The sequence below is a fragment of the Ursus maritimus genome, unplaced genomic scaffold (genome assembly GCF_017311325.1).
Source record: "Ursus maritimus isolate PB19 unplaced genomic scaffold, ASM1731132v1 scaffold_28, whole genome shotgun sequence".
NCBI classification, from domain to species: domain Eukaryota; kingdom Metazoa; phylum Chordata; class Mammalia; order Carnivora; family Ursidae; genus Ursus; species Ursus maritimus.
The window spans coordinates 5,360,128-5,384,104 of record NW_024425341.1 but is presented as its reverse complement, the minus strand read 5'-3'; the positions used below and the strand labels follow the sequence as shown (position 1 = coordinate 5,384,104).

The following is a 23,977-nucleotide window of genomic DNA, read 5'->3' as shown; positions in this document are numbered from 1 at the left end:
TATCACTTCTCTCTTGTTGGCTTTATTTCCTTCTACCACACACAGATATTTATAATATAAACAGGAAAAAACCCTCATATTTTCCCAGTACACTTGAGGTAGGTAGGGTTGTTTTTTTCCTCCAACTATAAGTCAAGATATCCTGGGAAAGGAATATAGGGGACAACTTGAAGGGCCAGTTGTAATGTCCAGAGGTATAAAACAATATGATTGGTGGGGTCTGGAACACAGGAATACAGGCTCTGCCGCATGCTTAACCCTCTGTTTAACCCATGACTGTGGGGGGGGGGGGGTGAGGAGTTAGGTATGTTTACCAGAAAAAAAGAAAGAGAGAGAGAGAGAGGTGGGAAATCATACTGAATAGAATTAAAAAAAAAAAAAAAAAGAAAGAAAACAAGTCAACAAAATACAGAAACAAGCAAAAAAATAAAATAGACATCACTGCAGTTAAGTCTTACTCTATAGTCTGTGTTTTCTTTAGTTTCAAAACCTGAGGCTGGTCATTAGTGGGCATGTTTTAGTGTGCTCAGGCTGCCATAAAAATACTGTCTCCCAGTTGGCTTAAACAATGGAAATTTATTTCTCATAGTTCTTGAGCCTGGGAAGTCCAAGATCAAGGTGCCAGCAAGGTAGATTTCCTTCTTAGGCCTCTTCTCTTGGCTCATAGGTGGCTATCATCTTGCTGTGTGCTCACATGACCCCTTTTCTGTGTGCGTGTGGAGGGGGAGAAAGAAAGAGAACACGAACTCTCTGGTGTCTCTTATAAAGGCACTAATCCCATCAGACCAGGGTTCTACCCTCATGACCTCATCTAACCTTAATTACCTCCCAAAATCTTCATCTCCAAATACCATCATTCAACATGCCAAGTTTGAGAGGATACCAGCATGGCCTTCATAAAGAAAGCCACTAGAATGGGCTTAAGTTAATAGAAGTAGGACAATACTCATTACTTTTTCATGTCCATATACCTTTTTGCTGTTGGGTTTTGCATCCCGCTCAGTGTGGTAAAGGCTTTAAAGCTGTTCCTAAACATTTGCACATTTCAATTATTTTAGGTATTTGTTTGGTTTTTGGTCTAGGCGTAAGTGAGAAATACTGGTCAACGTATTAGTAGTCAGGGTTCTCCAGAGAAGCACAACTAATAGGGGGTGTGTGTGTGTGTGTGTGTGTGTGTGTGTGTGTGTGATTTCTTATATGGAATTGGCTTACATGATTATGGAGGTTAACAAGACCTAAGATCCAGTATCTTCTGTAGGCAAGCTGGACACTCAGAAGAGCTGATTGTATAGTTCTGGTCTAAAGACTGGGAGAGAGAAGGCAGTTAAGCAGGAAGGGAGACGATAGGCATTTAGGCCATTTTTTCACGTGACTTACTATATTACCTTTAGAACCTGGTTAGGCTATGTATCTGCCACTTCCATCCATTTGATGATGGAATATTATTGTGCCTGCTAGACTTTAAGGCTTGGTGGGTCAGGTAACACCCAATTCATGATGGACAGTTCAGGTCCCATGGTAACTTAATGGCTTATGGTGAAGTGTTCAGTCTTGTAAGGCCTAAGTAGCAGGCCATGAGCTGTAACTAAAAAAGAGAGTAGTTATCTGCAGAGGACAGCAGGATTCTGCTCCAAAATCCCAAGTAGTAGTGTAGTGCTGTTCACCTCTCAGGAACTGCCAGAGGCTCCAGACGGCATCCCGTCTGCCACTGACATTTCAGGCACTACTGGATTTGCTGGAGCAAGGGCCCAGTTGGCAGAGCAGTTTGTGTAGCATTCTGGACTTGCTGCAGAGTCTTCTCTTGCTCTGGTCCACACTCGACTAGCAGCTTTTCAGGTCACTTGGTAAATGGACTTGAGTAACATGCCCACATGAGGACTATGTCGCCCCCAAAGTCAAAGGCCCACTCGATGTCTTACCTCTTTTTTGGTTACCAGCGGGGCCTGATGTAACAACTTATCCTTCACTTTTGAAGGGAAATCTAGATATGTCCCACACTACTGCCCCCCTAGAAATTTCACTGAGGTCGAAGACTGCTGATTTTTTCTCAGATTTGCTTTCCACCTCTGACATGCAGTTGTCTTACCAATTAGTTACAGTGTTGCTACTTCTTGCACACTAGGTTCAGTCAGAATAATGCCATCAGTGGAACGGGCCAAAGTGATATCTAGTGGAAGGAAAGGTTGGTCAAGATCCCCGCAAACTAAATCACGATGGAGGGCTGGAGAGTTGCCGCACCTCTGAGAGAGGACTGTGAAGGCGTGTTGCTGGCCTTGCCAGCTGCAAGCAGACTGCTTCTGGTGGTCTTTATTGACCAGCTTGGAGAGAACAGTGTCTGCCAGTTCAGCAGCTGCATACAGGTGCCAGGAGATTCGTGAATTTGCTCGGGCAATAGAACCACAGTAGCTACAGCAGCGATTACACTCCCCAGCTGCTTAAGCCTCGGATAATCCACTGTTGTTCTCCAAGATCTGTCTGTCTTCTGTGCAGGCCAGATAGTGTAGTCGAACTGGACTATCTTTCCAGTCCTTAATGGTGGTCTTGACTCTGCAGTGCTTCCTGGATTGTGGTGTTTATTCCTTTTAGTTTACTATTTTCCTGGGTAATGGCAGTTCTAGTGGCTTCCAGTCGGCCTTTCCTGCCATAACCGCCCTGACTCCACAGGTCAGGGAGCCCGTGTGGGGATTGTGCTAGTTGCTGATTATGTCTGTTGCAGTCATGCATTCTGGAACTGGGGAAGTAAGCACAGGATGGATTTGGGGACACACTGGGCCTCTTGTGAGTGAGGAGGACCTGAGCTGAAGCTCCATCGATCAGCTGACCTCCATAGCTCCCTACTTTGACTGTTAGGGCACCATGATGTTTTGGGTCTCCTGGATTCAGTGTCAGTTCAGAGCCAATGTCCAGTAGTTCCTGATAGGTCTGATGATTTTCCTTTTGCACAGTGCCCAGTTACCCTGGTAAATGGCCATAGGTCCTGTTGGGGAAGGAGGGGAGAAAGATTAAGAGTATACATTTTTGGCAGTGTCTCAGGGTTCTACCTGAAGGGGACCCATCCTCCCCTTCATATAAGGGGTTCTGGGTCTGTAATATGGCTCAAGGTTGGGAATTGATTGAGGGCCCTTGACACTGTTTTGCTCATTTGACCCAGAACTTGCTTCCTCTCTTTTTATTTCTAGAAACACCATGATCAGCTAACCAATGCCATAGGTGTGTGCAAGTCTGACTTTTCTGATTGCTTCTTTGACCTTGCTGTTTATTATGGCAGCCATATCGACCTTGCCTCTGCAGTTAAGTGCAGTTAAGTTAATTGCACTTGGCCGCTGCCTCTTGACATTCAGTTACTCCCATGGCATTCGGTGTTCCAATTCAGGGACTGTTATTCCTAATGCAAAGTGGCCTACTAGTAAGAGTGATGATATAGCAATTTAGGCCTGCAGGGACTCCCCTCACAAATTTATGTCTCACAGTTATGGTGAAAGGTATGTCTGCTGCACCCTTCCAGAGTGAGTAAATGGGTTGGAAGTGGCAGACCCATTCTTAACATTTCATTCTTCCCTAAGCTTTTGAATCATTTCTTGTGCCTTTAACCAAGACAAGGCTAGCATTTCCAGCTTGCTCAGCGTGGGCTATCTTTTGGTGCATGTTTCAGCTGATTAACCAACAAACTATTAAAGCTCTTTGTAACCTCTTTCTGACCTGCAGCATTAAATGCAGAGTCTCTACTTAGTAAGTGCCACGGTAAATTTGGCCTGATCCAACTTTCTGTTCGTTCCACCATTATCCCACACCCTTAATATCCATTCTGATACATGTTCTGTCATGATAAATTAGAAAACTCAAGTAGTTCTTTTGGTATTTAGTACACCTCCTAACAGGTCACACTTTTAGGGGCCTGCTGAGACTTGAGACTAGTGATAGGTCTAAAAGCGAAGAGGGCCAGTGAGCATGAGTCCTGAGGATAATCAGCATTGTCTTGCATGGCAGTTTCCTCACTGGAGGCCATTACAATTTCCTCAGGCAATGCAGTGCTAATCCCTTTTCTTGGGAGTAGAAAGGGCTTTTCTGTTGAGGGTAGACAGACTGCTTCTACTGGCAAGGTAGACTCATCAGTATTTAGGGGCTCGATGATTTAGGTTAGGCTTTGGTTCATTTGATCTAGAACTTTTCTTCTTATACAGATATCAGGGTCTTCCCACACATCTGCTTTCCAACTTTAGGATCCCATTCTATTCCCCTAATGCCCTCACTTTAATGGTAGATAGGCTGTAGAGCTAGGAGGTCCAACTTGCATTGTACAATATCTCACCAGTTGTAGGATGAAATTCTGGGTCTGATTTTCAGAGGTCTCAGCCCTATAGCTACAAAAGCTTAGAGTCTCCTTCAGGTTACTTTTGTTGTGTTTGAGCTGAGAGTTCAAGTTTCTGAGCTTATTCTTTTCATTCTTTACTTTGTTCTGTGACATTAGGAGTAACCACCGATCTCATATTTATTAGTTTGAGAGAGATGTTTGAAAGTATCATATGCACAATTACCCAGATCCTTGATTCTTATAAGTTGATTAGGAATAACCAGTGATGATATTTTACATATCATTCTGCCAGAACATGCCATGGACTCTCAGTACTGTGCTGTTGCAAATAGAGTCATTAACATCTTTAAATGTAGTCAGGTAAGAGAACCAATTCCAGAAGCCTGGGGGCCAATTCAGAAAACTCATCGTTAAAAACTGTTCTCCAAAACCAGTCTTCATATCTGCATTAGTCAGGGTTTTCCAGAGAAACAGAGGGAATAGGAAGTATATATATGTATGTGTGTGTATATATATATACACATATAATATGTGTGTATATATGTGTGTGTGTGTGTATACATTCATTTTTTAATTATAAGGAATTGACTCATACAATTATGGGGTCGATATAGGCCCAAGATTTGCAGTTTGCAAGCTGGAGATCCAGGAAAGATGATGGTGCAGTTCCAGCCTGAGTCCAAAGGCCTGAGAACCAGGAGAGCTGATGATAGTTCTAGTCTGGAAGCCAGCAGTCTCAATACCTATGAAGAGCCAATGTTTTAGTTCAAGTCAGGAGGAAGATAAAACCAGCCCCAGTTTGAAGACAGGCAGGCAGGAGTAATTCTTACTCAGGGTCAGGTCAGGCTTTTTGTTCTATTCTGTCCATCAACTGATTGGACGAGGCCTATCCACGTTAGGAAAGCAATCTACTTTACTCAGTCTATTAATTTAAATGTTAAACTGACCCAAAAAAGCGCCCTCACATTTGACCACAGATCTGACACTCTGTCCTGGACAGGTGATAACCATCACAGTTATTATAAATTGATGAAGTTCAGAGTAAAAATATTTATTGGGGAAAAAATCTGTAAAACATGGTGGATTGTAATATTCGTTTATTTTCTTTATCTGTCAAACCTCTCAAAATAAAGAATAAATCTTAAAATGTGAAATATATGAGATTTCAACAGTAAATAAAGATTTCAACCAGATTTGAAAAACTGAAAGAGGATAGAAGATGCTAGACAGTAGTGGAATCTACAACTCTCAGTGCAAGCTGATGGGATATGAACAAGAAGACTCTTGTAGCCTGGCAGAACCCTAAACACATTGGTTTGCAGCTCAGATTTGGAAAAACTGGTTATAGCTGAGAGTGGGGTGGATATGGAATTACTTTTATTCTAGTCATGGAGAGGCTAGCTAGTTGTCCCATCTGCCTGCTTCTCCTGTCTGGTCATCAAAGCATCAGCAAGCAGTTGCCTATTCCTCCAGGTTGGAGGTGAGACAATGGGACTTCTGATATATATTTGGCCATCCGCTGTGAGATGCCTTTCTCCCTATCCTAATGCTAGTATCCTGTTCCCCTTCTTGCACACGTAACTGAACTGTAGATGGATTGTTACATAAAGTTGGACAATTCTCAGAGGAAGCTGAGCAAAAAGACTGAGAAAGAAAAATGAGAGAAAGATAAAAGCCTGAGAGGATCAATTAAAGATTTTTAAATCCAACTAATTTAAATCTTTGGAGAAAGAAAATAGAAAAAGTGGACAATTGTGAAATTACAGAGTACTTGTTGAAGAAAAATCCTGATAGCTTCCAGAGATAAAAACAAAAACAAAACAACAAAAACCCAAAGCAAACAAAAGCAAAAATAGATCACATATAAAGGAATGAGATTGAAAACTGAATTCTGAAAGACAGGGGAACAATACTTCCATGTTTCTGAAAGATTCTCAACCTAGAATTCTGCCAGAGTATCAGTCAAGTGAGAGGGCACAATAAAAACAATTCAGACATTCAGAGGCTCAGAAAATCGATCTTTTATTTATCTTTTCTTAGGAAATCATTTAATATACTGTTCCAGCAAATGAGGAAGTAAACGAAAAAGAGAAAGAATCGTAATCTAGGACAAAGAGAAATTCCAAGATAACAGCTATGTACCAGGCGAGGAGAATAATCAGTTCATTTGGAGCAAGGGGTCGCTAAAGGAAGGTTTCTAGAGAAAGAGGGAACTTGAAAGAGGAAATGACATAATAGCCTTTTTTTTTTTTAAGTGGAGGTTTGAATATTGATATGACGAAGGCCGATTGTGTAAGAAGAAAGACAAGTGTTTGCTGTGGTGAAAACAAAAGCTATATAAGAAAGAAAATACACTCTTAATACTTAGCTTTGAAATCAACAGTGTTTTGTTTTAATTGTTGGCAAGGAATACTTAATCCCCACTTCATTGTTTCCTTGTGGAGGAACTTCAGTTCTCTTTGGTTTTGAGTGACTTCAGCAACATGGCTGAATAAGAGGTTCCTCATTCGTGTTCCCACTGCGCCCACCTCAACAATAACAATTTGATATCCATTAATGGACAAAAGTGCCTTTGTGGGAGCTGTGGGATCTAGCATCGTATGTCAAGGGACAAGGGAGGAGCTTTGTCCACTGTGTGTTAGGTAATAGGCATAAAGACCTTGATGCTGGCTGCAGACCCTGCAGTGGCCTGTTTCTGGCTCTAGCTCTTCTGGGCTGTAGTCTGTAAGTCCCTGGAAAACATAGACAATCACCCACAGATGAGAGAACCTTTGTGGAAGTCCAGGTTTCCAGCGGAGAAGTTCCAGCACAGTGTTGGAGCAAAAGTATGTGAGTTTAGACACATTAGAGAGGGTAAGAGGAACAATTTGACTTTATCTGCATCACCCCTGTCCCAAGGTGGCCCAACTTAGGGGCCAGATAAATCTTTTCAGCCTGTGGTTTCCCATGAGGGGAAATGAGAGTGGTGAGTGAGCACCTGGCTTTCCCAGCTGTGCAGGACCCATTCACTCTCACCTCATCCAGAGTACTGACTTGTGAGCTGCATGACTGAAAGGGGGGAGTGGATTAGGAGGCTGAGAGAGCAGCACATTACTCTTGGAGGACATTAAAGAGATGTGATCTGAGAGTCCTATGTACCATTTAGGAAGATTGAAATCATACCAAGTATCTTTTCTGACCACACTGGTGTGAAACTAGGACTCATCAACAACAGAAAAGCTCAAAAATTCACAAATATGTAGAAATTAAACAACACATTCCTGAACAAACAGTGGGATATAAAAATACCTCGAAACAAACAAAATGGAAAGACAACAACCTAAAAGTTATGGGATGCAGCAAAAGCAGTTCTAAGATGGAAGTTTATAGCAATAAACACCTACATTAAGAAAAATGGAAGATCTCAAACAACATAACTTTATACCTCAAGGAAATAGAAAATGAGTAAACTAAGCCCAGAGTTAGCAGAAGGAAGGAAATAACAAAGATCAGGGCAGATAAATGAAATAGAGACCAGAAAAACAATAGAAAAAATCAAAGAAATAAGAGCTGGTTTCTTGAAAATATAAACAAAATTGACAAACCTTTAGTTAGGCTAAGAAAAAAGAAGACTCAAATAAAATAAAAAATAAGAGAGGAGACATTACAACTGATACCACAGTAGTACAAAGGTTCATGAGACTACTATGGACAGTTATATGCTAACAAATTGGATAACCTAGAGAAAACAGAGAAATTTCTAGAAACATACAGCCTACCAGGACTAAATCATGATGAAATAGAAAATCTGAATAGGCCAATAACATGAAAGGAGAGCGAATCAGCAATCAATAATCTTCCAACATAGAAAAAGCCCAGGACCTGATGGTTTAACTAGTGAGTTCCACCAAACATTTAAAGAATTAATGCCAGTCCTTCTTACACTCTTCAAACTATTGAAGAGAACACACTAGAACTCATTTTACAACGTTAGCATCACCCTGATGCCAAATAAAGACACTGCAAAAAAGGAAAATTACAGTCTAATATCTTGGATGAATTTGGATGCATAAATTGTCAACAAAAGACTAGCAAACTGAATTCAACACATTAAAAAGATCATACACCATCATCAAGTGGTATTTATCCCCAGAATGCAAGGATGGTTCAATATAAGCAAATATATAAATATGATACACCATGTTAATGAAAGATAAAATCATGATCCTCTAATATGCAGAAAAGCTATTTGACGAAATACAACGTATTTTCTTGATAAAAACCTTTGAACAAATTGGATATAGAAGGAATGTACCTCTACGTAATAAAGGCCATTTAAGATAAACCCATAACTTACATCATACTCAGTAGTAAAATGTTGACAGCTTTTCACCTAGGATCGGAAATAAAACAAGGATGTCCACTCCTACTACTCTTATTCAACATAGTACTGGAAGTCCTAACTGGAGCATCTTGGCAAGAAAAAGACATTAAAAATCATCCAAATCAGAGTAGAAAAAGTGACATTGTTTTTGTTTGATTTGATATGATACCATCTTTTAAATATAAAGTTCTACAGACTTCCAAAAAAACTGTTAAAACTAATCTGTGAATTTGGTAAAGTTGTAGGATACAAGGTCAACATACAGAAATCAGTTGCATGTACATACACTAACAGTGAACTAACTTAAAAAGAAATAAAACCATCCCATTCACAATAGCTTCAAAAAAAAGTGCTTATGAATAAATTTAAGCAAGGAGATGAAAGGTGTGTTCACTGAAAACCCTAAGACTGTGATGAAAAAAATTGAAAAAGACACAAATAAATGGCAAGATATCCTATGTTCATGGATGGAAATAATTAGTATTGTATAGTACTGGCATAAAAATAGACACAGAGATCAGTGGAACTGAATCAAGAGCCTAGAAAGAACCCTGCATATATGATCAACTAGTATTTGACAAGGCTACTCAACATGACTACTCAATGAGGAAAGGATAATGTTTTGAGTAAGTGGTATTGGGAAAACTGGATATTCATATGCTATTGAATACTCAATGATATTGGACCCCTGTCTTATACCACTCACAAAAATAATTCAAGATGGATTAAAGACTTGAACACAAGACCTGAAACTGTAAAACTCCTAGAGGAATACACAAGGGAGAAAGCTCCTTGACATTGGTCTTGGCAGTGATTTTTTAAAAAATATAACATCAAAAGCAGAAGAAACAAAAGCAAAAATAATTAAATGGGACTATGTAGAATTAATAAGCATTTGTACGGTAAAAGAAATAGAATGAAAAGGCAGCCTTTGGGATGGGAGAAAATATTTGCAAATCATATATCTGATAAGGAGTTAATATCCAAAATATGTAAGGAATTCACATAACTCAATTGCAAAAAAGCAATCCAATTTAAAAAAATGTGCAAAGGACCTGAATAGACATTTATATAAAGACAACAAATAGCCAACAGGGAGATGAAGAAGTGTTCAACCTCACTAGTCATTAGGGGAATGCAAGTAAAACCACAATGAGTTATCACCTCATCCTTGTTATGTAGCTTTCATCAAATGTCAAGAGATAAGTGTTCATGAGGATATGGAGAAAATGGAACTCTTGTGCATCATTGATGGGAATGTAAATTGGTATAGCTGCTGTGGAAAATAGTATGGAATTTCCTCAAAAAATGAAAAATAGATCTTCCATATGATCCAGCAATCCCACTTCTGGGTGTATATCCAAGGGAAATGAAAACAGGATCCTGTGGAGATATCTGTACTCCTATGCTTATTGTAGCATTATTTACAATAGCCAAGATAACCTAAGTGGCCATCAGCTGATTAATGGGTAAAGAAGATGTGGTGTGTGTGTATATATATATATATATACACAATGAAATATTATTCAGCCATGAAAAAGAAGGAAATCCTGCCACTTGTGACAACATGGATGTATCTTGAGGGTGTTATGCTAAGTGAAAAAGTCAGATGGAGAAAGAAATATTGTATGAACTTACTTGTATGTGGAATCTAAAAAGCCAAACTAATAGAAAGAGAAAGTAAAATGGTGATTGCCAGGGACTCGAGGTAGGGAGCTGGTGGGAATGGGGAGATGTTAATTAGTCAGAGGGTCTGAATTTCCAGTTTAAAGATGAATAAATTCTGGGAATCTAATATTCAGCATTTTTATCATAGTTAACAACACTGTATTATATACTTGAAAGTACTAAGAGTATATCTTAAATGTTCTCACTACAAAAAAGAAATGGTAATTATGTGGAATGATGGAGGTGTTAACCAATCCTATTGTGGCACTCATTTCTCAGAATACAGGTTTTAAAAATCACTATGTTATATAACTTAAAGTCACACAATATTTTACATCAGTTATATCTCAGTAAAGCTGGAAAAAAATAAATAATGCTCTCGGCCTCAGTGTCCTCCTCTTTCACACCCTCTTTCACTCATTGATGTAATTAATGAGTTTGGGAAAAGACACTGGGCATGGGTGCCTCAGCCCCTTCTGTCTTCTCTTCTCAGATCTACCTGCCTGCAGAGAGGGTACATTCTGGTCTGCTCTCTCAGCCATGCAGTAAAATTAGCAGGGCAGGCTCTGCTTCTGTGGGGGGAGGACTCTGGTTGTCAGAGCAACCTGTGATTAGGCAGGTAAGTTTGATTTGGGGGGTATAGTATTAGGAAGCCCATTTTGCTGTTTGCTTTAGTCATGTTAAATGCCTTATTGAAAATAAAGATGATACTTTAATTTCCAGTTGTCAGCCTCCCCTGTTTTGTTTTTCACCTAGTTTTTTTTTTAAAGATTATTTATTTATTTATTTATTTATTTATTTATTTATTTATTTATTTGACAGAGATAGCCAGCCAGCGAGAGAGGGAACACAAGCAGGGGGAGTGGGAGAGAAAGAAGCAGGCTTCCAGCAGAGGAGCCCAATGTGGGACTTGATCCCGGAACGCCGGGATCACGCCCTGAGCCGAAGGCAACCACCTAACTACTGCGCTACCCAGGCGCCCCTCACTTAGTTCTGAACTTACTTAGGCAATAGTGGTGTGTAATGTGCTGGTGGGATAATATCCCAGTATTAGTGATGTAAATATGGAGCAATATTTACTTTGAGAAGACAAAGGAGGGGCATTTGGGTTCATGTTAGAAAGCTGAATTCTCTTGAGAAACAAACTGAGGGCTTCAGAGGGGAGGGGGGTGAGGGAATGGGATAGACTGGTGATGGGTAGGAAGGAGGGCACGTATTGCATGGTGCACTGGGTGTTATACGCAACTAATGAATCATCGAACTTCACATCAGAAACCAGGGATGTACTGTATGGTGACTAACATAATATAATTAAAAAACATTAAAAAAAAAAGCTGAATTCTTATCATAAAGGGCATGAGTTGATGATGTCTAGAATAGGTAAATCAAGAAATAGCATAAAGTAAGTCATGGAGATGAAAAGTATAGCATTGGGAATATAATCAATAATATTGTAATAACCTTGCATGATGACAGATGGTAACTACACTTATCTTGGTGATTTGTAATATATATAATTATCGAATCACTATGTTGTACACCTGAAACTAATAAAATTTTATGAATATGTATATTTCAATTAAAAAAAGGCTGGAAACTAACTGCCCCCCCCCAAAAAAAGAAAGAAAAAAAGAAATAGTATACTAATTTAAAATAGGGAGGGTGGGGCGCCTGGGTGCCTCAGTCCTTTAAGTTTCTGCCTGCGGCTCAGGGCATGACTCCAGTGTCCTGGGATCGAGACCCACCCCACGTCGGGCTCCCTGCTCCACTGGGAGCCTGCTTCTTCCTCTTCCACTCCCCCTGCTTGTGTTCCCTCTCTCGCTGGCTGTCTTTCTCTCTGTCAAATAAATAAATAAAATCTTAAATAAATAAATAAAATAAAATAGGGAGGGAATTATCAGAAAAAAATGGTAGTTGCTTCTGGACTGCTGGACTGGCAGAGTAGATAGAAATGGGTCATGGAGTTGTTTCATCATAAGGACTTTCAGCACTTTGGATTTTAGCCATATACAGTGAATTTTGTTTTAAGAAAAAAATGAATAAACAAAGGTAAACTGGCACCCTGTTCTTCAGAAGTCAGAAGTGTTCGATAGCATTGACATTTAGAGACTTTTGTTGTCATTCAGAGGCTGAGTGATTCTGTGGTGGAAAGAATTTATAACAGTGGTGATTCAGTTTACTGGAATGGTTGATTACTTAAAAATGTATGTGTTACGAAAGTTATGAGATTTTTCTCTGAACCAATTGCTATATCAGAGAGTGCTTGATTGCCTGGTTTGAAAATCATAACCAACAAAACATGCCTTTTCCCTTTCCCAAAATTTAAGAAAGAGATGGCAAAAAGATTTCCTGACCATGAAAATGACTCTGCTTTGGAAATTGGGCATGCTTTAATGGCTGTAAAAGCTATCAGGTGTTCGTGTCAGATTTGGTGCTTGGTTTAATATCTCTGGTCATTTCTAGGAATGAAACATCCATGTTTAACGAGTTCACTCTGTGTTCACTCTTGGATAAATATTCCAACTGCATTTGAAGAGCATATTCTCCCTTATAATGTATAGCGTTTGATAATTATATTTTCAGGTCTTTCAGATGCTTATTTGTTTTTCTTAATGTGTTCAAGATTTAGAGAAAGGAATGTAAGAGTCTCCTACTAGCTTTCTGTTTTCATTTCCCACGTGTATAACATTTTTTGCACTAAGAATGCTGAATCTATGTTTGTGGCAGAGTTTGTTGACTATTATGTTTTAGTTGTGAGTTATATCTTTTATTGGTTCAAAATGTCCCTTTGGTATATCTTCGTGGTTTTCTCTTAAATTTTAACTTAAGTTTGCCTAATAGAAGTTTTGTCCAATTCTTTTCAGAGTCGTTGTGTTTTAAGCATGAGCAAGCATATGATTGCATATTATTTCATGGCCCAATCTAAGTTTTTTCTTCTTTTGGAAAAAAGTTTTTAAAAAAGATTATGAGATGGGGAGCCTGGGTGGTTCAGATGGTTAAGCATCTGCCCTCCACTCAGGTCATGATCGCCAGGTCCTGGGATTGAGCCCAGAGTCCTGTTGAGCTTCCAGCTCAGCAGGGAGTTTGCTTGTCCCTCTCCCTGTGCCTCTCCCCTTGCTTGTGCTCTCTCTGTCTCTCTCACTCAAATGAATAAATAAAATATTTTTTAAAAATAAAAAAAGAAAGATCACATTTTCATTGTTAAAAAATTAAAAATATTGTGGAGAACAAAAAATTAAGGTCCCTTGCTCATACCTTACTAATTTCCCCTCTTTTGAAACTCATTTCCCAGGGGTAACTACTGTTAACACTGTGTTTTATATCTATCCAGTTCTCTTTCTGGGCATTTACAAGTGGATATACTCCCCACCACCCCATTAGACTATGGGATGAGACTTTAAATAAAATTCTGAAATGTTTTTACTCAATAGCACAGTGCAGAGATCCTTCATGTAATTATATGGAAATCTACTTCATTCCATTATAGATACACTCTTGACTTAACCACATTGCAGAAGTTTATATTGTCTGTAGTCAGTTGGTTGGTTGACTTCATCAGGACTGAACACTCTTCTACATCTAATCTCATCTACTTTTTAAAAAATATTTTATTTATTTATTTGAGAGAGAGAGAGAGAGAGATCATGAGTGTGGGGAAGGGGCAGAGGGAGAAGCAGACTCCCCACTGAACAAAGAGCCTGACATGAGGCTTAATCCCAGAACCGTGCGATCATGACCTGAGCTGAAGGCAGATGCTTAACCAACTGAGCCACCCAGGCACCCCTAATCTCATCTAATCTCATCTACTTTTGTAAGTACTTTTGTAGGATAGATTTCCTGGAATAGATTTTTAAATTAAGGGATATATACATTTAAAATTTGATAGAAACTGTCAATTTACTTTTCAACAAGATGTTAATAATTTATATTCCACTAATTGTATATGAGGGTGTCTAATTTTTGAAATATATATTATCCGTCTTTTTATTTTTGGCATCCTGATTGACAAAAAGCTGCATTATTATTTTAGTTTGCATTTCTCCCATATAAGATGTACCACTATTACTTCCAAACCCCCTCACACCATTTTTTTGTTGAAAAAATATTGGCTTTAAATTCTGTGTGATTACTAACATATGTAGGTATATTTTAAGGGCTTTTATCTTTTTGTGTTTTTTTAAAATTTTTGTCTTTTTGTGTTGTATTACCATGTCAACAACATTCATGTACAGGGGTAGCAAATGCTTGGTATGTGTACCTATACTTATATACTGATGGGACGAAACACCAAACATTTTCTATAGCACTAAAATAGGATAGGTTGGATCCTGTCCTTTCTGGTCTCTACCAAAGGCTGGACTCTGGGGACTTTAAGCAGGCTGACATTACACACACACACATATGTATGTATAGAAGTATATTAAATTTTTTATTTAAAGTCAGTTTAGTTAACATATAGTGTAATACTAGTTTCAAGCTTTATCTATTTATTCAATATTTATTTAGGGGAGGAGCTAAACATTAAGTGGGAAAAGAAATGGAAAAAGAGAACTCTTCAGCTCCTTTTTTATTATCCTAGGTAGTTCAGCCTTGGCTCCAAAGTCACATCCTGAAATCAGTAAGCAGGAAGTCCTATAGTTAACTTCATCTGGCCTCCTTCACTTGTGGTTGGTGGTGGTGGTGGAGGCTGGGTAGTGTTGGAGAGGATGGTCTTACTTTACCCCTTCATGCAACTTATCACGGTATTCCTTCCAGTTTGGTCCTACTCATTCCACAAAGTAAACAATGCCAGTCAGAACACCCTTTCCTACTAAGAACTAGGAAGTTCTGTCCCCTAAAGTAAGTCTGCCAGATATTCACACATTTTATCTTATTTCTGTGACCTTATTTAATGGTTCAGTCATCCACTGTAAGTCAGTTATTGAAAGAAAAGTCCCCTTTTAGTTGAATAGAAAAGCCGTTGTTCAATATCTTCTCTGAAATGCATATATATATGAAAAAAAGTATTTTGAAATCTTTATTCAGAGAAATGAGTGGGTGGAGGACAAGTGAGGAGTGACTTATTACTGTGGAATCTTCCGTACTTTAAAAATTTCTAATCATATGAATGTATTTCTTATTTAAAAAGTAACTGAAAGTTATTGGAGAATTTGGGGATCCTCTGACTCTGTAATAATGTTGAAATTTATGTATTTTTAGAATAATAAAGGTATCTGTTGATATTGCATTATTCTCTAATTATTCTTTATTTCATTAGAGCATTTAAGCATTCTGATTTTGTGTAGTTGGTTGCTTAATAAAATTTTAAAATAGCACTCCATAACCTTTAAGAAAAGTTAGTCTTTTTCTTCTAACTTATCCCTAAAGAACAGTTTTTCATAATTTTTTTCTGGAAAAGTGGGAAATTTCTACTAAGTTTTTAGCTGATTCCTTTAGGTCTGTAATATTTTTCTCATATAATGATATTTTTTATATCTCTTTCAATATTTAGGACTCATTTGTGTTTCATATCTCAGAATTTCTAGAACTATATAAGATAATAATGACTTATTTTCAATAATGCTTTTAATAGAAATGCCTCTGTTAATTCATCATTAATCATGATACTGGAAGATAGGTTTTATCTTATCAGCAAAGTAAACTTTTATTCTTACTTTGGAAGAATTTTTAAAAAATTGGGTTTTTAAATTTTATGGAATACTGTTTTGATATCTTGTACTAATGACGATTTATGTGAGATATTATGGTAATAGATTTCCTATCATGGAGCTTTTCTTATAATAGTGATATCAACTCTATCTGGTTACTTTTGATTTGAAAAAGTCCATTTGTGAATATTTTACTAAGGGTTTTCGCATCTATATTTGTATGGAAGGATAGATTATAATTTTATCATTGTTTTTGGCCTTTTTGTCATCCTTGTCTTTTTTGATAGTTCTATGTTAATTTTACTTTTCTACATTTTTATATATATAATATGTTAGCAATTCCTTGAAAGTTTAAAAGAATTCAGCATGAAATAATCTGTGCTTAGCTCTTTTTTTCTGGGTACTTGATTAATGTGTTCAATTTTTCCTTACTCATTACTTCATTTTTTTTTTTTTTCAGATTTGTAGAAACTTCCAATGTGTAAATGCTTCTGTTCTGAATTATGACTGTGATATTCAGAAAAAGTGTCATGGACATGGGGTAGGTAATATTCTCTTTTGGTTTGTTCATAAAAGTAGCATTGAATCATGAGAATTCGCAATGAGGGAATGAGGGCTAGGTGAGACTTTCCCAGATTTTTAGATATGGGGGAATTTAAGATATCTGACAAATTTTTCATTCTTATAAAAAAGAGTGCCTGTGGATTTGCATGAATTTAGTCCTTTTTCTTGGTTTCTGTTCTTGAGTTTATGATGCAGAGCAATATTCACAATTAACCAAAGTGCTTTTTTGATTGTTTGAAGGTATGTAATAGCAATAAGAATTGTCACTGTGAAAATGGCTGGGCTCCCCCAAATTGTGAGACTAAAGGATACGGAGGAAGTGTGGACAGTGGACCTACATACAATGGCAAGTAATGTAGAAGAAAATTAGTTGATCACCCAATGGCCCATGTCAGAAATTGGGCATCCTTGTACTTCTCCCTCACTTCCCACATTGGTTATACACTGAATATGGTGATTCTGCCTCCTGAATTTCTCATGACTGTTTCTATTTTTTTAATCCCTATTAATTACCTTCAATTTCTTGCCTGGATATACATAATAGCCTCTTAACTAGGCTCCCTCTTTCTCATCTTGCTTCCTATAATCCATGTTACAAACTATAATACAGAATTTTAGTGTTTCTCTTCAGGAATTGTTTTGATTATCTCATTGTCCTGCTTTGAATTTAGTGCTTCTACGTTGCTATTAGGATGAGGTCCAGAATTCCTTAACATGGCTTAAATATCCTTTATGACTTGCCCCTAGCTTAACTTTCCAGCCTCTTTTCACTATGCTTAAGACATTGTAACTTCTTGGGGTGCCCGTGTAGCTCAGTTAGTTGGGGGTCTGGCCCTTGATATTGGCTCAAGTCATTATCTCAGGGCTGAGGGATTGAGCTCCACACCCAGTCCTGGGCTCAGCAGGGAGTATGTTTGAGATTTCTCTCTCTCCCTCTCCCTTTGCCCTATCTCCTGTATGTGCGCATGGGCGCATGCTCACTCGCTCTCTCTCAATTAAATAAATAAATTTCTTAAAAAAAGACATTGTAACTTCTTTTATTTCCTCTAATAGGCTACTACTGTCTTCCCTCTGGTCTTCATATAGTATTCTATTCGCATTGTGGAAATTTGGCTAATGGCTACTCAGATTTCAGTTTATACCTTATTTTCTTGGAAGTTTTCCCTACCTAAATCTGAATTAATATGCCCCTTCTATTTGTTCTCCTTTTATTGTAAGCAGTATCACATACTATAGTAATTACTTATTTATTTATTTTTTTTTCCTAATAGACTATGAATGAACTCCTTGTTCACCAGTATCTTCCTGGAGAATATATGGTTTCTTTCTCTTGGGTAAATACTAAGAAGAATGGTTGGCTCATAGAGTATGCTTATGTTTCACATTTTAAGAAACTGCCAGACTGTTTTCCAAGTGGTTATACCACTTTATATTCTCTCCAGCTGTGTATGAGGGTTCTGATTTTTCCACATCCTCCCCAACACTTGGTATGGTCAGTCTTTTTAAATTTCAGCCATTCTAGCAGATGAATGGTATTTCTCTAATTACTAATGATGTTGAACATTTTTTGTGTGCTTATTTGCCATCCACATATCTTAGGTGATGTGTCTGTTCAAATCATTTTGTCCAGTTTTTAGTTAGGTTGTCTTCTTGAGTTCTTTATTCTGCATACAAGTCCTTTATGACACATGTGCTTTGAAAATATTTTCTCCCAGACTCCTTACTTTGAGTTTCATTTGTTGTTCTTTTTCTAGTTTCTAAAGGTAGAAAATGAGGTCATTGATTGGAAACCTTTTTTTCTTTTCTAATATAGGTGTTGTAGTGCTATCAGTTTTCCTCTCAAACTACTTTTTTTGCATTTTACCAATTTATATAAAAATTGTACTTTTGTTTTAATTCAGCTCAAAATAACTTCTAATATATTTTTATTTTTTCCTTTGACTCACGAGTTATTTAAAAATGCTTTGCTTTGTTTTGAAGTATCTGAGGAATTTTCCAGGTATCTTAGTGTTATTGATTTCCCATTTATTACACTGTAGTCAGGGAACATAACTTATATGACTTGAAAACGTTTACATTTTCTGAAACTTGTATTATGGCCCAGATTATGGTTTATCTCATTAATAAGTTCTGTGTACACTTGAAATGAATGTGTATTCTGCTAAGATTGGTTAGAGTGTTTTATAAATAATTAGTTCATGTTAGTTGACAGATGTTTAAGTCTTATATCTCCTTACTGACTTTTAAATGCTTGTTCTGTCAGTTAACTGAGAGGAATATTGAAATCTCTGGTGTTATTCTAATTGCTGATTTGCCTGTTTGTCCTTGCAGTTCTGTCAGTTTTTGTTCTGTGTATTGTGAAACTCTGTTCTGTTCTGTTGATAAATTGACCCCTTTATCATTATGAGGTAGCTCTCTTTATACCTGGTAATATTCTGTGCTGTGCAGTTAGGAATTAATATAGCTACTCCAGATTTCTTTTAATTGTCAGCATGGGAAATCCTTTCTCATTCTTCCACTTTTAATCTGTTTCTGTCTTTATTTATTTATATTTTTTAGAGTGAGAGAGAGAGCAAGTGTGTGTGAGCGGGGGCAAGAAGGGAGGGGCAGAGAGAGAGGGAGAAAAAGAATCCCAAGCAGGCTCCACGCTCAGTGCCGCACCTTGTGAGTCTTTATATTTAAAGTGAATTTCTGGTAGGCAGGATATAGTTTGGTCTTGCTTGTTTTGTTTTGTTTTAAGTGGGTTCCCAATATGGGGCTTGAACTCACAACCCTGAGATCAAGTGTTACACACTTTACAGACTCAGCCAGGCACATCTTGGTTTTGCTCTTTTTGTCGGTCTGCCAATCTCTGCATTTTAATTGAATTGTTTTGACCGCTTACATTTAATTTGATTATTGATGTTTGAGTTTAAATCAGTTGTATTGATACTTTTCTATCACAGTCTCCATGTGATATTTTACCACTTCACTCTGCTTCTTCCATTTCTCTCCTCCTGGCTTTTGTGCTGTTGTCGTCATACTTCTACATATGTTATAAACCCTACCACACATTGTTATTATTTCTGCTTTAAGCAGTTGGTTATCTTTTAAATTTAGTTATTTATTTTTAAAGATTTTATTTATTTGACACGGGGGAGGGAGGTGAGAGAGAGAGAGAGAGTGCGTGCACACATGCAGGGGGAACTGCGGGGCCGAGGGAGAGGGAGAAGCAGACTCCCCGCTGAGCAGAGACTCAGTCCCAGGACCCTGGGATCATGACCTGAACTAAAGGCAGATACCTAACTGACTGAGCCACCCAGACACCCCTTTTAAATTGATTTAAATGATAGAAAAGGTCTTTATATTTACCCATATATTTACCCACATATTTACCATTTCTGATGCTCTTAATACTTGTGTGTAAAATTCTTTCCATCTGGTATCACTGAATTTTTGCTTGAAGGACTTATTTTCACTTTCTTATAATGTAGGTTTGCCAGTTACTAATACTTTTAGTTTCTGTATATCTTTTTTTTTTAAATAAGATTTTATTTATTTATTTGAGAGAGAGAGAGAGAGGGAGAATGAGCAGGGGGAAGAGCAGAAGGAAAGGGACAAGCAGATTCCTTGCTGAGCACAGAGCCCAACATGGGACTCCATCTCATGACCCTGAGATCATGACCTGAGCTGAAATCAAGAGTCAGATGCTCAACTGACTGAGCCACCCAGTCGCCCCTAGTTTTTGTATATCTTAAACATTTTTTATTTTGCTTTCCTTCTTGAATGATAACTGGGTTAAGAATTTAAGAGTGACAGTCCGTGTCCTCCTCTACCCCCCGCATTTACTTCTTCAAAGATATTTCTCCATTGTCTTCTGGTTGGCATTACTTTTCCTGAGAAGTGGGCCATCATCTTTTCTTTTTTGGTCTTTTGTTTTTTAGGTATCTTTTTTGCTGTGGTTGCTTGTGAGATTTTCTCTTTATTCTCTGGTTTTTAGTATTTGATTATAACGTGCCTTGGTGTGCTTGGGATTTGTTGGCCTTTTTGGATTTGTGCTTTTATAGTTTCCTTCAAATTTGGAAAGGTTGTGGTCCTTATTTCTTTAAATATTTTTTCTGTCTTTCTTTTTCTCCTTCAGGACTCCAGTTGCATGTATATTTGGCTACTTGGAGTTTTTTCACATCTCACTGATTTGCTTTGATTTTTTTTAAATTCTTTTTTTTCTGTATTTAATTTTGAATAGTTTCTATTGTTATTCTTCAAGTTCACTCTTACTCTGTGATGTCTGATCTTCCAGTAATTCCATCCAGTGTGTTTTTTATCAGAGACATTGTAGATTTTGTTTCTGTAAGTTCTGTTTGTTCATGTCTCTACATAGCATGTTTGATCTTTATTCTAGCTTCTTGAGCATGTGGAGTACAGTCAAAATAACTTCTAGTGTCTTTGTCTACTAATACTGTCATCTGTATCATTTCTTAGTTTTGACTGATTGATTTTTCTCCTCATTTTGAGTCGTATGTTTCTTCTTTGCATGTCCTGTAATTTTTTCCCCCCTCACTGGATGCCAGAAGCTGTGAATTTTGCCTTGTTGCCACTGCTGTGGTGGATAATTTGACTTTTAAAAATGATGACTGCATTTACTCTCTGATATAACAGTTCTACTTCTGCAGAATTATTCTATACATACACCTGTACCAGTATGATATCCCCTATGTACAAAGTTATTTATTATAGCATTGTTTTAGAATAGCAAAAGACTGGAAAAATAAAAGTATCCATAGGGTACTGGTTAAATAAACTGTAGGACATCCTCGTAATGGAGTTTTGTATAGTTGTGTGGAAAATGAGGTGGTCCTCTATGTACAGTTTGGGAAGATATATAGATAAGTGAAAAAAAATGTGCTAAATAGTGTTTATGATACCCCAACTTGTGTATAAGGAAGGGTTGGCAATAAAAACATACTTTATTTTTTGCTTTTATTTGCATGAAGAACTAGTATAAGGTTGTATAAGAAGCTAATGAAAGTGGTTATCTAATGAGAAGGCAAAAGTGAAGTAGGCCAGGTTGAGGTATGAGCAAGACTTCTCAATGTATTCAATTTCTGTTAGTTTGACTTTTGAACAATGTGAAAATTAATGTAAAACATTTATAATCACCTAATATGTTTTAGTTAAAATGCATTAACTTCTAATTTAATGATCATTAATATAAAACTTTTTTCACTAGAAAAGAATACTGCATTGAGAGATGGACTTCTGGTATTCTTTTTTGCAATTGTTCCCCTTATTGTATTTGCTGCTTTCGTCTTCATCAAGAGAGATCAGCTGTGGAAAAGCTACTTCCGAAAAAAGAGATCACAAACATATGAGTACTTAGATTTTTTCTTTTAAATTCATATTAAATAATTTAAAGCAATTATTAATGAAGATAGTTATATCATAGAGGTTGGTTTCAAAATAGAGTTCTAAGAATTAACTGGGGTTAAAGGATAGTGGTGACTCAGGCACCTCTAATAATGGTGAGGGAAAGGATTATAATGACCAGCCTGTATGCTACTGAAAATAGCCCTTAGTGTTCATGTTGCTTGACAATGATTCCTGATACTGGGGTAAATATAATTGTGGGCTACAATTTCTTAATTGGGGTTCTTAATTTGAGATAAAAATATGGGATAAAGGTAAAAAACGTAAATGTCAAAAATTTTTCTTCCATGTCTGTTTGAAGTATCAGTTCTCATAGAGGAAGAGTATTTCAGATATTGAAAGCATATTTTGTGAATTGTAAGTTTTTAAGAAATAAGTTTTGGTGGAAGGAAGGTCTGTCAGAATTCAAACACCTGACGTTTCTGGTCTATGTGTCCAACTCTTGTACGACTGTGTGTCAACTATCACTTCAAACATGCTGGCATTAGATACAACATACATTAGCATAGCCTTGTAATCAGATCCTAAATTGAAGTTGCAGCTTGTCATTTGCTAGAATTATGAACTGGAATAATAAATAAAACTCTCTGAGCTTCGGTTTACTTCCTCTGAAAGTAACAAATATTAACAAATAAAATGTTAACAAATAAAATCCATAGCTCATTACTGGCACAGTGTAATTACTTAAAAATCGGTTTTTATTATGATAAAAAACTAGTTTATTATGATAGTGATTTCTTACTTAGTACATAATATTTTGCTAGGGTATCCTGATATTAGCTTTAATTTTTAACATATTCTAAAACAGATTTATCTTCCTATTTTTTCTTTCTCTTACTTCCTTTCATACTCGAACAGACCAATCCATAGATAATTCTCTAATCTGCACATCTGAAATTTTAGTTCCATAACCATAGCTCTTTCCTATGCATCTCTACTGAGCTGACTTGCTGTCACCTCAGCATGTCTAAAATTTAGTTATTATCTTTCCGACCAGTTTCTTTGCTCCTCTGGGGCTTCCTAATTTTTAGAATGACTACTTCATGTTTTGTGTATTCAGCTTTAGAATATGCATTTACTCTTTGATTTTAGGAGGACCTGAGGAGAAAAGTTTGGAAACACTGGCCTCATTGGCCAAATTTTATGGTTCCCTAGAATTTTAGGTTATTTAATTGTAAAATGGGGTTAATAAAACTTTCTGGTACTGTAAAGATTAAAAATGTGTGAAAGCTGTTAAAAATGCCATAAAAATTTTAGCTGTCATTGTGACCGTCATTACCACCACTACAAATATCATTATTCTATATTTGAGAAAATGCAAGGTATGTGTAACATGTCACGTAGGAATGATCTAATCTCATCTTAGCTCAAAAGTAATTCTCTCTTTCAGGTCAGATGGCAAAAATCAAGCAAAATCTTCTAGACAGCCACCGAGTGTTCCTCGACATGTTTCTTCAGTGACTCCTCCCAGAGAAGTTGTAAGTTTAAAACAAAAAATATTTTTTTATTATATTATGGTATCACATTGCTAAAAATTTTAAAAATAATTGTTACATGGATATAGAAATAAGCCTGGATTATTTCTTAAGAATTTAAGAGTAGGTGTTCTCTGGATTAATGAAAACAATACCAGTAAGGTCCCTGGCTCAGAAGAGTTGGGAGAAGGTATCTAGACATTAAGAATGCTTTGCCCTGAAACCAAGATTGAGGAATGACATGGGATCTCTGCTGTCACTGTTTTTTTTCTATGTCTGCTGTCTTTCTGTTTTCAATGCCTGGCTTCCCTAGAGCGTGAGGCCAAAGACCTGGTGCTGAACTCCTGCAATAGGCCTAATTGTCTCAGCAGTGGGACCAGTAGTCACTGTTTCTTTGATTGTATTAGGGAGTACTGGGATACTAATATCCTTTTTTGTTTGTTGCATGTATCCCTAAGAAATATATAATATTACTTCAGATGTTTTTAAACTTTATAATGTTCTGTTTGCTATTTCATGTCTCTGTCTGGAACCTGCTTTT

At 37.1% G+C, this 23,977-nt stretch overlaps 1 protein-coding gene across 1 annotated transcript in view; it reads left to right on the top strand.

Annotated features, from left to right (window-relative positions):
* The window catches only part of ADAM9 (ADAM metallopeptidase domain 9), a 135,782-nt gene that overhangs the window by 102,690 nt on the left and 9,115 nt on the right, over positions 1 to 23,977 (top strand). The window contains exons 17-20 of the mRNA XM_008686620.2: positions 16,452 to 16,532; positions 16,796 to 16,901; positions 21,765 to 21,906; positions 23,352 to 23,439. Coding sequence (XP_008684842.1) covers positions 16,452 to 16,532; positions 16,796 to 16,901; positions 21,765 to 21,906; positions 23,352 to 23,439 — 417 coding nt within the window. The remainder of the gene's footprint in view (positions 1 to 16,451; positions 16,533 to 16,795; positions 16,902 to 21,764; positions 21,907 to 23,351; positions 23,440 to 23,977) is intronic.